This window comes from Meleagris gallopavo, chromosome 11 (genome assembly GCF_000146605.3).
Source record: "Meleagris gallopavo isolate NT-WF06-2002-E0010 breed Aviagen turkey brand Nicholas breeding stock chromosome 11, Turkey_5.1, whole genome shotgun sequence".
Lineage (NCBI taxonomy): Eukaryota > Metazoa > Chordata > Aves > Galliformes > Phasianidae > Meleagris > Meleagris gallopavo.
In genome coordinates this window covers 15183239-15195085 of record NC_015021.2, presented here as the reverse complement: position 1 = coordinate 15195085, position 11847 = coordinate 15183239, and the positions used below count along the sequence as shown (strand labels likewise).

Here is an 11847-nt window from a genome sequence, read left to right as displayed (position 1 = left end):
GACAGAAGGGGCCTGGAGCAGACCCACAGCGACAGCTACCTCCATCAGCATCCATTTATTATCATCGTGACAAACTAGTACAGGCCTGGCCAACAGAAGGGGGGCTGGGGGAGGAGGGAGAGGAGAAAATAAAAGAGAGAGGGATGCTGTTGGGGGCACAGCAAGTCCCTCAGCCCCGGCATGAGCAAGTCCAGGGGGCGCGGGCTGGGAAGGGATGGAGTCACACCCCACGGTGCCCCATGCTCTCCCCCCTTCCTCCTCCTCCTCCTCCTCACAGCTGCTCAGTTGTTGTCCGACTCGTCCTCTGCTTCCCGGAGCCAGGTGAAAAATGCTGTCACTGATTTCAGGGCCACTCCTTTGCCCTGCTGCTCAGCTGGGTCCTTGCTGGACTCCCACTTGTAGAAGGCCTCCTCCTTGATGACATCCTCATCATAAAGAGCATCGAAGAACATCCGCAGCAGGTCTGCATGGGACAGAAGGGGAAACCCTGCTATTCCCCAGCCAACGGCCACCTTCTGATGGCAAGAACACACTTGCCACCCCCTTCTCCCTACATCGTCCATCCCTGTGCGTGACACTCACTTGGAGGCTGGTCCAACTTCACCACCAAAGCCTGCAAGGCGTACAGTGCCTGAAGCTCCTTCTGCTCATCCCGCATGTACTTCTGCAGCAGCTTGGCCCGGTTGCGGATGACCAGGGCATCCACACGGTATGGGTTCTCAACTGCAGGAGAGGAGGTGTGAGAGAGGGGCTGCAAGGGCACATCAGGCCTCCACCTCCCCCCAGTACTCACAGATGATGGCTGAATGGCACACGGATGTCATCAGGGCCCTGATAAATGCGTTGGATGAGACCTGCTGCTCACTTAGGTTGGCCTGAAGGAAAGAAAGAGGGGCTGTGAGATGTTAATTGAGCCAGGAGATGCCTTGCAGGGATTCTGCCCTCACTCCCACCTCAATCCAGTCATATATTCTTTGGTTGTTCGAGTTCTCCTTCAGCAGTTTGTCCATTTGCTTGCACAGCTCCTCTGAGGTCAGCTCCTTGCAGCTTGGCGTATCTGAGCTGTCCCCCATTGTGTACTCCAATTTCTGGGGGATCCAAGAAAGACAAGCTGTTAGGTGCAATACAGGGGAAGGCCACTCATCTGGGGGCCACAGTCCAGCTCTCACCTGCTCTGTGACGAATTTGTTGACATCCTGGTCCTCAGGCAGGAATTCCTTCCAGCTCAGGCCCCCATCCCGCCACAGCTTGCCTGCGGTCTTCTGGCTCTGCAAGAAAACCTCAAGTCAGCCCTCAATGCCACTGCTCCCCATTCTGCAGCCAGCTGCCCCAGTTCCCAGATACAGCAAGGGGCATTGTCCACCGCCATTCTCTCCATGTCCAAAAGGGTTTTGATCCCTTCTGTGTGCCAGCCTCAACACATAAGCTGGCAACTATGTGAGCAGCGTGCACTTACCATGCCCTTGCACAATAAGCCCAGCACCTCGACCAGCAGTGTGGTGGCCTTCCCAAGGGGCAGCAGGGGCTTTGTTATCTCCCTGTAGAGCATAAGCAAAATGGTTGTTATGCATGCCCCCACTAGGATCCCATAGCAGCCCTCCAAAGGGGCACAGCCCTCACCTGAACAGCTCCTCCATGGGGATACCTTCCTCTTGCAGGATAGGTGTTATGAGCTCGGCGAGATACAGCCAGATATGTGGGATATCGATCTCCATGTCTTCTGCAATCTCCAGGATTTCCCGCAGCCTGGAAGGCAGAGAGGGGGGCATTGAGATCCAGTAGTCCCAGCACCCTCAGCTGGGAGAGACTTCAGGAGGGTTGAATTCAAAGGCGGGTCAAACAGCACTTTGGGAACAAGCTGCCTCAGTCTCTCACCCTTTATAGTACTGCTCCTTGGAGAGCGTGCCAGCCTTCACCAGGTGGCACAGCAGGACCCCCATGTGCTCGCGGGAGATCGTGCTCCGCTCAAGCGTGGACTCAATGCCATTCCGCACGAAGACATAGAGCAAGGAGGGGCTGCCCAGCTCCTGCACACACTGCAGGGCTTCCTGTGGGGACAGAGGGGTCAGCGCTGCCCCACAGCCAGCCCCTGCTCCCCGCTCCTCGTCCTGGCACTGCCAGCAACCTGTCCAACAGCAGTGCTGCCTGGAGAAGCGGATGACATCCTGTTGGTGCCTGGCCACCTCCTCTTCTCACCTTCATATCATTGATGTGCAGATATTCCTCTATGATCGCCTTAGATTTCTTCTCCAGCTCCTCCTCTGACAGCATGGGCTTGGGCGATGCCGCAAGAGGTGCTGGCTCTTGTTTAACTGAGGAGAGCAAAAGGATCAGGCACCGCTTGGGACCGGCAGAGCCTCATCCCGCAGCTCGATTCCAAGGACACCTCTCCTCCCCAACTCACTCGTCTCTCGGCTCCTGTCCCGCTCCTCTGACATGCTAGCAGTCTTGCGCACAGCCTCAGGGCCACTCTGCTTTTCCCGTTCTCTGCTCCTGTCCTCTGTCTCTTTGCTGAAGCTCCTCTTGGTGACAGCAGACCTGTTCCTCTCTCCCCGCTCTCCCCGATCAGGACGCTCCAGACGGTCGCTGCTCTTCTCTGAACGTGACTCCCGGTCCCCTCTGTCCCCAGCCTTTTCTGACCTGTCGCGGCTAGAGCTGCTCCTGGGTGGAAGTTTTGCAGTTATGCAAGGCAAACAAGGCAACACTATCCCACTCCAACTCCCGGCCCTCTCCAGTTCCTCCTCTACTATTTGACCACCCTCATGGGAAGAGATTCCCTGTTGCAACACAGGTCCATTGCCATCCTTCGCTCTGACCTTCAGCAATGCTGAGGGCAGTCTGGCTCCATCCTCCCCACACCTTCCCTTGCTGCAGTAGGCTTTTCCTTCTCCTGACTGAACAAATCCAAGTCTCTGGGATCTCTCACTTCAGCTCCAATTATCTCCAGTGGTCTTTGTAAGAATACCTCCAGCCCATCCCTGAATGTCTACTCCTGGTAGCCCAAGGCTGCACATAGCACCCAGATGTGATCCTCCGAGTGCCAAGCTACAGCAGAAAGATCTGCCTTCTCATTTCTGGTGGCACCTGGGCTTGTGCAGCTCAGTACGGGGCCTGCCTTTCCTGCAAGAATGCAGTGACCCCATACCAAGTCCATGCCCACAGCCCCATCCTGCCACAGAGAATGACTCCAGTCTAGCCATAAGACTCCATTTACCCACACACCAACTGACCACTACCCAATCTGGGAAATTTTTCCCAGCCCACCAGAGCAGCACACTCACCTCTGCACCACGCGACGGGACTCCGGGCTCTCGGCAGGGGTGGACTGCTGGAGTGCTGAGAAGCGGTTCAAGGTGCTTGTGGCTGGTCGCCCTGAATCAGATGCTGGGCGTGAAAAGAGGGGAGCCTCAGAGTTCGGCATATCCCTGGTACAGGAACCACTGGGAGAAAGGGTTCCCATTCCCACTCAATGGCACCACTGAGCTGGCCCCACACCGCCTACCTGAATCTGCGGGCTTTGCGCCAGACCCTCCGCTACTGCCTTTGCCCCAGCTCAGCCGCCCGCCTGGCGCAAAGAGCTGGTTGTTGGAGTCGATCAATCCAGGCTGAAGGCAGAGAACAGTCAGCTCCGGGCCCTGCACCAAGACTGTGGGGCCAGGCAGCCCAACAACGTTCCCCCCAGCCTCACCTTGGTGATTTTCGTTAGCCGGGTGGTGTCGATAGGCCGATTGCCCTTGCTGATGGGCACAGTGTTCCAGCCATCATCTGCAACTAGGCTACTGCGTCCACCTGCGTACAAGGGGACAGAGATCAGGCACAGCCTTACCTCAAGCAGTGAACAGAAAGAGCAACCTGCCTCTGGTGGCCCTAAGTCACTCACCGCTGATAGATGGTCCAGGAGGTCCTCTCCTTTTGTCTTTTGACATGAGCTGCTGCACTTTGATGTGTTCCCGATGCTCCTCCATCTCTGCCTCTTTGTGGATCTGGTCGATGGTTTTGGGTCCCTGATCTCCTCGCCGTGGCACCCAGCTATTCTGCAGAGGGCAGAGGAGCAGGGCAGGGGGAACTCAGACAGCTGGAGGACAGAGGCAGAGACATTCCCCCTTCCTATCTGTCCAGTCCCCAAAGCCCACCCACCTCAGCCACCACAGCTCCCTGCATGCTGTGGCAGCTTTTGGCACAAAAGGGCTCCGTTTCGGGAGCTCCCTGCATTAAATAGCCGCCAGTTACTGTGTGCCCACTACTGCTGCCATGCTAACCAAGGGCTGGGAGCTAGCATGGTGTCTCTGGGGCTGGCCACAGCTTACATACTCATGTCTCTGCTCTCAAGAATACATGCACTGCTGGCACTCAGAGGAACATACCAGCAGCTCCATGAAACAAAGCAGGGGACAGGCCTTACCCGCCTGAGATCAATCACATCCTGCAGCATGAAACGGATTCGGGATGATGTCTTCTTCTCCTTGATGATTTTCTCCATCTGGTTGAAGTACTGGTCCATTCTGGGCTGTAGGGGCACAGAATCGTAGTCATACTCTTCCTAAAAGCAGGGCAGAGCAAGATGGGGCAGGGCAAGGAGTACCTTGGCCTTCTCAAAGTCCAAGTCCTTGCCAATGGTTGTAAGCAGGCGGCAAAGGCACTCAAGAGACTCCTCGTCATGGTTTTTGAGCAGCTTCACCACGCAGTCATGCATGATGGCCTCTGTCAGCATCTTCAGTTTGAAGAGCTCTCCAATGAACTTGATGTTACCCAGGGATCGTCGTCGGGCCTTGTCCCGCGCCTCCTCCAGCTCATCCTTCATGCGTGCCTTCTCTTCAGGCTGCAAGGGTCACACCAGGGCAGGTCAGGTCAGAGCTCTGAGCCACCTGAAGGCATGGTGCCAGCCCTCAGTTGCAGCTTCCAGCCCAACTCACAGCACTGGCATCATCCATTTCTTTCTGCCGCTTCTCAAAGATCTCGTCGTCATCCTTGTCCTTCTCAAACTCCTTCTGGCAGCGGTTGAGCAGCAGCTTGCGGAAGTTCACAGTCACTGTGGGCTTGTCTGTCGTGGGCACTTTGAGCTGCAGGGAGAGGTACAGCCCAGAGTAGTGTGAGTTGTGCCTCCCACAAAAGCCCCAACACCTGGTTACTGCTTAAAGCAGAGAAAAACCATTTTATCTCTGTGACGCTGTGCCACAATTCTTTGCTCAGCCTGCCAGCCACACTGCCCCCCCCTCCATCTTTCCTCATATTAGAGGTAAACTGCCCACCCCATGCAGAGGCATTGGCACCCTACAGAGCTTGACCAAAAGCCCTAAACAAATCCCAGGCCCCCAGTCCCTGCTCACCCCCATAAGGCAACGGCACATGTTAGCGTAGGCAACAGAGAAGTTCGGCTCCGAGATGGCTTTCTCGAAGACAAGGTCAATGACACCCTTGAGTCTCTCCTCCGTGTCGATGGACAACTCCATCACCTGCTTCATCAGTTGCTGGAACATCTGGGGCGTTAGCTTGTTGAGGATGCTGCGGACTCGGCGAAGCAGTTCCTGTAAGGCCAATGGGGTCAGCAAGAGTCAGGTACATCTCCCTGTCCTCCTCAGTGGGCACCAGGTGCATCGCCCGCCTGCCCCCGACTCCTACCTGCGTCTTGATGTTCTCAGGATCCTCCTCCTCAGAGGCACGCTTGCTGCTGGGCTTCCAGGCCTTCTCAGCCTTGTTCAGCTTGACATCCTCATTGAGGGACACAGTAGCAATAATTTTGCGGGGCTCCTTCCTCTGAGTCTGCTGCGAGCGGCGAGGACCCAACCCTGAGGGCTGACACAGGAAGAAGGAATTCAACTCTTTGTTCCAGCCCTCTTGGTGGACAAGCCAGGCCAGCAAGCTCCTGTGACATCCCCATCTGCCTGTTCAGATCCTCAGTTCCATCACTGACATCAGTGGCCCAGACACAGTGGCTCAAAGGCTTGATCATCACAGAGAGGCAGGGGGGTACAGTATGACAAAAGGAGGAGCAGGCAGATACTCACCAGGCCCCGGTTGCCCATGACGGGCCGCCCAAGGTTGGCAAATGAAGGGGTGAAGTCAGGGCTGCAGTTCATGCCGCTGAGACGGATGGGGTCGAGTGCCCGCAATGGGGTCTTGTTGGCCTGTGAAGGTACACAGGGCTGAGGATGCCCAGGGGGGCAGAGGAGGAATGGATCCATCCCCCAGCCTCAGCACTGGGACAACGAACTGGAAAAATGGCCCCAAAGAACTCCCCATGCCTCTCCCTATGCTTTGCTCACATCACAGTGCTGCAGCAGGTCCCAGAGCACAGCAGACGGGTCCTTGCCCAGCCCTGCCATGGTGCAGAGCAGAGGTGCCCAACCCCCAAACCCCAATTTCCAGGACCGCACCAACCTTGTCCAGCACCACATCTGTGATCTGGGGCAGCCCCTCAGGTTTCTGCATGCTGGCAAAAATGAACTGGAAGCCCAGCAGGAACTCCCGGTCATACCGTTTCTTCTCCTCAGGATTCAATGGCTTCCACTGCTCTGCAGTGGGAGAGAAAAAAAGGACTGTGATGCTGGGGAGCAGCAAGACAGGGCTAGACAACCACAGAGCTGCCCTGCCCTGGCCTGGCACCCCACAGACACAACCCCGCTTGCTTAGAGAGCCTGATGCCACCAGCTTCCTGCTCAAGACACAAGCACCAGAGCCTGTCCCCAATACTGTGCAAAGTCTGAGGACAAGACAGGAGGAGCATATGATGCTTAGGACACCTGGCCGATGCCACCCAGAGCCTCCCCATCTCTGGAGTCAGAGTTGGTGTTTCCCATCAGAGGCCTCATAGGCCCAGGCAGAGCTCACCTTCCTTGTAGCGGTACTTCTGGTCCCCAGCCTTGCCCTTCTCTGGGGCCAGCTTATCCTCCTTCTCCTCCCACGTCTCCTCTGACTCCTCCTGGGGACGGGCGGGGGCTGTGTCCTCTGTTTCACGGGCAGGAGTGGAAGGGGGAGGCTTGTTTTCCACTTCTGAGGCACTGTCGCTGATCTGAGACTGCACCAGGAGAGGGATGGGGAAAACAGTCACACTGCGAGTCCAGCCCTACCCTTCTGTCCTATACCAGGTGTCTCGCCCCCTCAGATCCTCTTTACCATCACAGAGCATCAGTGGCCCAGACACGATGGCACAAAGTAGAATTCATCACAACAAGGGACGGGACACAAAAAGATCCTCAGGTGCCTCGGACACTCACCTCTTTAAAGGCATCCAGCAAATCGCCTACTGCCTCCTTCTTGTTCAGCTCCTTCATCCTTCGTTTTTCTTTGGCACCGACACAGCAACTAGCAAAGAGGCAAAGATGTGAGGGCTGGGCACCGACACAGCGTCCACGTGACCCAGTGCCAGCTCTGGGGTCACTGGTGAAGCCCCAGTAACACTGAGCAACATGGTCCCATCACAGCCCATTCCACCCACAATACCAATGCACTGATTACCCCTGCTCACCTTGTGCAACAATACAGCACCACATCCACACCCTTCCCTAGCCTCGGGGGCTCCCCATCCTCACAGCACTCCTGCCCCTGTGCAGGGTTGTGCACAGAGATATCCCATCTTCCTTACAGAGACACTGCCATGCACACCTCTCCTCCCATATATACTGCCCCCAGGATGCACGATCCCCATCCAAGCAGTCCTACCTCACAGACACGCTTCCCCAAAAATACATCCACCCCACGCCTTCCTAAGGAAACCTGTACTTCTACAACCCATAATTCTATGAATACGCCCTATCTCCCCCACCCAACCCAAGGGTGCACGATCCTCCTTTAGCCCCCTTATTTAATTTCCACACATCTGCCTGGAGTGCCCCAAAAAACAAGAATATAGAGCATCTTCCCCCCCACCACAACCCCAAGGCATCCCATTTGCCTCTCAAGGCTTCCTATATATTTTCCAATCCTTGTAATTTTACAGTCTCTCAGAAGCACATCTCCATCCATCCACCCATCCCCAGCACACACCTCCAAAGTCTGAGGACAGCATCAAATACAACTCCAGTACATCCTCCTCACACCAATGCTTAAGGCACCCTATACACATCCACATGTCCCAACATCCTATAGCCCTGTGAGCCAGGGCACTCTCACACATCTCAAACCGAACCATATCCACATCACATCCCGTGGTGATACACCCATCCTATGATTCTATGATCCCCCTGTTCTACATCTTCCCCACATCCCTATACCAAGCATGCCTTCCAAATGTCCCCCACAGCACCCCAAACCTTGCACAGTCGCCTCCAAGGTCTGCGACGGGGCAGGGGCCGGACTTGAGCTCCGCTCCTGGGCCTCAGCAGGGCCTTCGCTCTCTTCCTCTTCCTCCTCTGCTGGGGGGGAGGTGGGGGTTCCAGGCTGCGCTGGCTCTTCTGGCTCCGAGATGGGGCTGATGTCCGACTCAGGCTGCTCCTCGCTCGGCTCCACTTTGCTGGAGCCCTCCATCCCGTTGGGCAAGGGCAGCTCTTCAGGCTGCGCAATGGGGGAGTCCAGGGTGGGAGCTGGGGCGGGCACCGGGGCAGGCTCCGATACGGGCACCGGCTGGCACATAGGTGCCTCGGGGAGCGGCTCGGGCACCTCCTCTAAGACCCCATTGGCCTCAGCAGAAGGCTCGGCGACAGGCTCAGAGCAGGGCTCTTCCTGGGGTGGCGGGGGGCTGGGAGAGGCGGGTTTGGCGAGTGCTTCAGGGACCGGTGGGACAACGAGCGGCGGCGACGGCGCAGCTGGCACCGGGGGCACGGCTGGCATGAGGGGGGCAGCAGGCACCAATGGCACCTCAGGCAGGGCGGGCGCCTGCAAGGTGGGTTCCAGGAGAGGAATGGCAACCTCTTCCTCCTCCTCTGCCACCTCCTCCTCCACCACAGCTGCCGTGTCCATGTCAGGTGGGGGCACGAGGGGCAGCTCCCCAGCCCCTGGCACTGTAGTGATAGCGCTAAACGTCTGGTGCAGGTCGGGCGGCGCCTCGCCCAGCTCCACTTTAGTGTCCGCTTCCACGGGGGGCTCCATTGGCACCAGCGTCACAGTTGACATCACCACGGGCTCCACCTCAGGGATGAGGGGAGGGGGAGGCGACGGGGACGCTGACTTGCTGGGCTCCAGGGAGACGGGCTTGCTCACCACCAACGCAGGCTTTGGGCGGTCATCTGCAAGAGAGGAGGTATTAGCGGGGGGCTCTGACCCCTGCTGTGCCCTCGTCCCCCTAAATCCCAGATCTCCATCAACAGCAGGGAAAGGGACAGATGTGCCAACCCACATTAAGCGGACAAACGGGGAACAGGGATGATGGGGGTCCTCCAGTGCCCAGGGTACAGCCAGGCCAAGCAAAGACAGTCCCCATAAACTCTCCTGGAACCAACAGCGGAAACACTGGTCTCCAGGTACAGAGGGAACACATCTGTTCCCACATGCCCCAAATGATCTGTGGGGCTGGCATGGGGCCTGGCACCAGCTGTGCCAGGGAGCAACGTGGCACAGCCAGCCCCTAGTGTGTGCACATACCTGGCCGGACAATAACTGCTACATGAGGGGTTTCTCCATTGGCCTGGGGTTCCAAACCGCTTCCAGCCTAAGGGGACAAAAAGGGAGTTAAACAGGACACTGTGCATCTCCCAGCACCTCAGCTGAGAAAATGAGGGCCACCGACCTGGGGAGGGGTGGGGGTAGATGAGGTCCTTGCTCCAGACATTATTTCTTCAGTGATGTCTTTGCCACCTTGGTTGGGGTCTCGTATCCGGATCTGTCCGTGGGCCAGAGCAGAGAGAGGGGGACTGTCGGTGGGGTGGGGAACACACTACCCAAGGGCCATTCAGCCAGTGGCATGTCCCCTCCCTACAGGGCACAGAGCCTCACAGAGAGGGTGCTATCCCACTGCCTGGCCAGAACAGATGGTGCAGGGCAGGGTGCACCTCAGATGCCACCAAGCAGCCAGAGCCAGCAGAGTGCTCCCAACCATTCCAGGGTGTCACTGTGCTCAGAACAGTGCCTGCCTCTAGGCTTGGTGGACCATAGGCAGCAGCACGCTGGTAAAGGGGCTGCAGGTACCCCACATCCCTACAATCAGTGTGGTGCAGCACAAGCTGCAGTGCACCACGGTGGGGTGTGTGGGTCCAATACACAGAGGAGGCACGGCTCTTGCTCACTCATCTGCAAACAGAACCAGCTACCAACAAAAGCACAGTCTAAGCAGCACCAATGCCTCTCCATCAGTACTCCTGGAGAAATCCCCAACCCAGCAGCACCCCCAGCCCCCCAGCTTGCAGTGCGGTGTGGGGCCAGCAGCTGCTCAGCTCCCCGCTATAAATAGGCCCTACACAAGGCCTCCGAGCACCGGCATCTCCGGGAGCAGACAGCAGTTGGCAGCCACGGCACACCCGCCCCCCTGGAGCCATGACTCAGCACAACGCCGCCCGCTGCGACAGCCAAGGTCATCGGCACCCACCGAGCCCCCCAACCCAGGTGCACAGCCCCATACCACCCTCAGCTAGCGTGCTGCACACCGAGCACAACAGGCAGCCAGGAAAGAGGCGGCACAGGCAGCGTGCCCCATGCTAGGCATGGCACCATCCCCACCTCCAGCACACGCCTCCCCCACGCCAGAAGCGCACGGCTCCTTACCGTCTTGCGCTCTCGTTTTGGGGGGATCGGTGGCTGCTGGCTCACAATCACCTGAGCAGTGGGGACCCCCGCTGGGAACTGCTGCACCCCCTGGGCCGGGTAATAAGCACCCGCTGGAGGAGAGGAGAGAGTGTGAGCGGCAGCAGGTGTCCAGTGTGCATCCACCGAGTCCAGTCCTTCCACTCCCACAAATGCAGGGGGACTGCCAGGAGCTGGGGGAGCCCACACCACGCTACAGAGAACCCCAGTTGCATCTGGCCTGCATCACCTCAACCCACCCGACAGGCCTGACCAAATTCCTTCCCCATGACACGCGGCGTCCCTGCGCCGCCCCCACACCCAGCCGTGCCCACCGGCTCCAGGTCACCGCCAGTCCCTCCGGGATGCTGAGCCATGCTTGGGCACAGAAGCCCTGGCTCCACGGTTGCTGCCTTCCTGCCAGCTCCCTTATCTCTCCTGGGCCAGCAGCAGTCTAAGGGCGGCTCCACACAGCCCCATCCACGCCCTCCATTCATTCACACCCTTGGGATCCCTGCTCAGACCCCTGTGAATTGAGCTCGTAGCACTGAGCGATGCTGAGGGCTGGAGGCAGCACCAGGCCCTGATCCAGCCCCCAAAAGGTGCTGTGCTCCTCTTAAGTCATCCATGCAATGAGCATCTTAGGGAGGGCTAGCATCAGGCAGGGCTGCATTGTGCCCCAGGCAGGGAGTGACTGCAACACCAACACAGGGAGGGACAGGGGCAGCTGCACCCTGGCCTCCTCCCAGCTCTAGCATTTCCCAGCCACACACTGAGCACAGAACTCACTCAGCAACACAATGATGGCCACCTTGTCCCCATTCTGGTGACACACACGAGAAGCAGAGCCAGCCTGACTGCACGTGTTTGGGGCCAAATGTTGGGGAAGCAATGAAGCCACAAAAGAGGATCCCAGTGATGGGCTGGGGGAGCACCAAAAAGGCCTCAAACCCCACTGGTAGCTAAGCAGATGGGGAAGGAGGAGACCCTAAGACTGCAGGCCAGGGGACAAAAACACTCAGGGAGACAGGGCTCCGGGCCCTATGGAGCAGTGAGGCATTGGGCTGAGTGCTGGGACTGGGCCCAGCTGGCCAAACTGCTTGGGGCCACCTCCTCCCTCCAAGGGGTTGATGGGACAAAAGGGAGGTAGGACAAACACGTACCTGGCTCAGGAGAAACCCCTCACCGCCCCGGTAG

The 11847-nt window shown here is 57.9% G+C and overlaps 1 protein-coding gene and 2 non-coding genes across 3 annotated transcripts in view; all 3 read right to left on the bottom strand.

Moving 5' to 3' along the window:
• Positions 1-36: 36 nt before the first annotated feature.
• Positions 37-11847, bottom strand: part of EIF4G1 (eukaryotic translation initiation factor 4 gamma 1) — a 15254-nt gene continuing 3443 nt past the window's right edge. The window contains 28 exon segments of the mRNA XM_031555165.1: positions 37-463; positions 583-723; positions 794-875; positions 954-1088; positions 1170-1268; positions 1457-1538; positions 1621-1746; positions 1876-2048; positions 2197-2312; positions 2405-2661; positions 3282-3384; positions 3503-3605; positions 3689-3789; positions 3881-4034; positions 4403-4507; positions 4583-4819; positions 4914-5060; positions 5328-5525; positions 5620-5793; positions 6006-6125; positions 6379-6512; positions 6829-7009; positions 7215-7282; positions 7285-7302; positions 8250-9161; positions 9517-9583; positions 9662-9754; positions 10633-10745. Of these exon segments, the coding sequence (XP_031411025.1) occupies positions 282-463; positions 583-723; positions 794-875; positions 954-1088; positions 1170-1268; positions 1457-1538; positions 1621-1746; positions 1876-2048; positions 2197-2312; positions 2405-2661; positions 3282-3384; positions 3503-3605; positions 3689-3789; positions 3881-4034; positions 4403-4507; positions 4583-4819; positions 4914-5060; positions 5328-5525; positions 5620-5793; positions 6006-6125; positions 6379-6512; positions 6829-7009; positions 7215-7282; positions 7285-7302; positions 8250-9161; positions 9517-9583; positions 9662-9754; positions 10633-10745 (4421 nt within the window). The 3' untranslated portion in view covers positions 37-281.
• LOC116217068 lies at positions 5883-5955 on the bottom strand. Its single transcript, XR_004160995.1, has one exon. It is a non-coding gene; the product is annotated as a small nucleolar RNA SNORD66 (small nucleolar RNA).
• Positions 7095-7174, bottom strand: LOC116217067. The gene has a single exon (XR_004160994.1). It is a non-coding gene; the product is annotated as a small nucleolar RNA SNORD66 (small nucleolar RNA).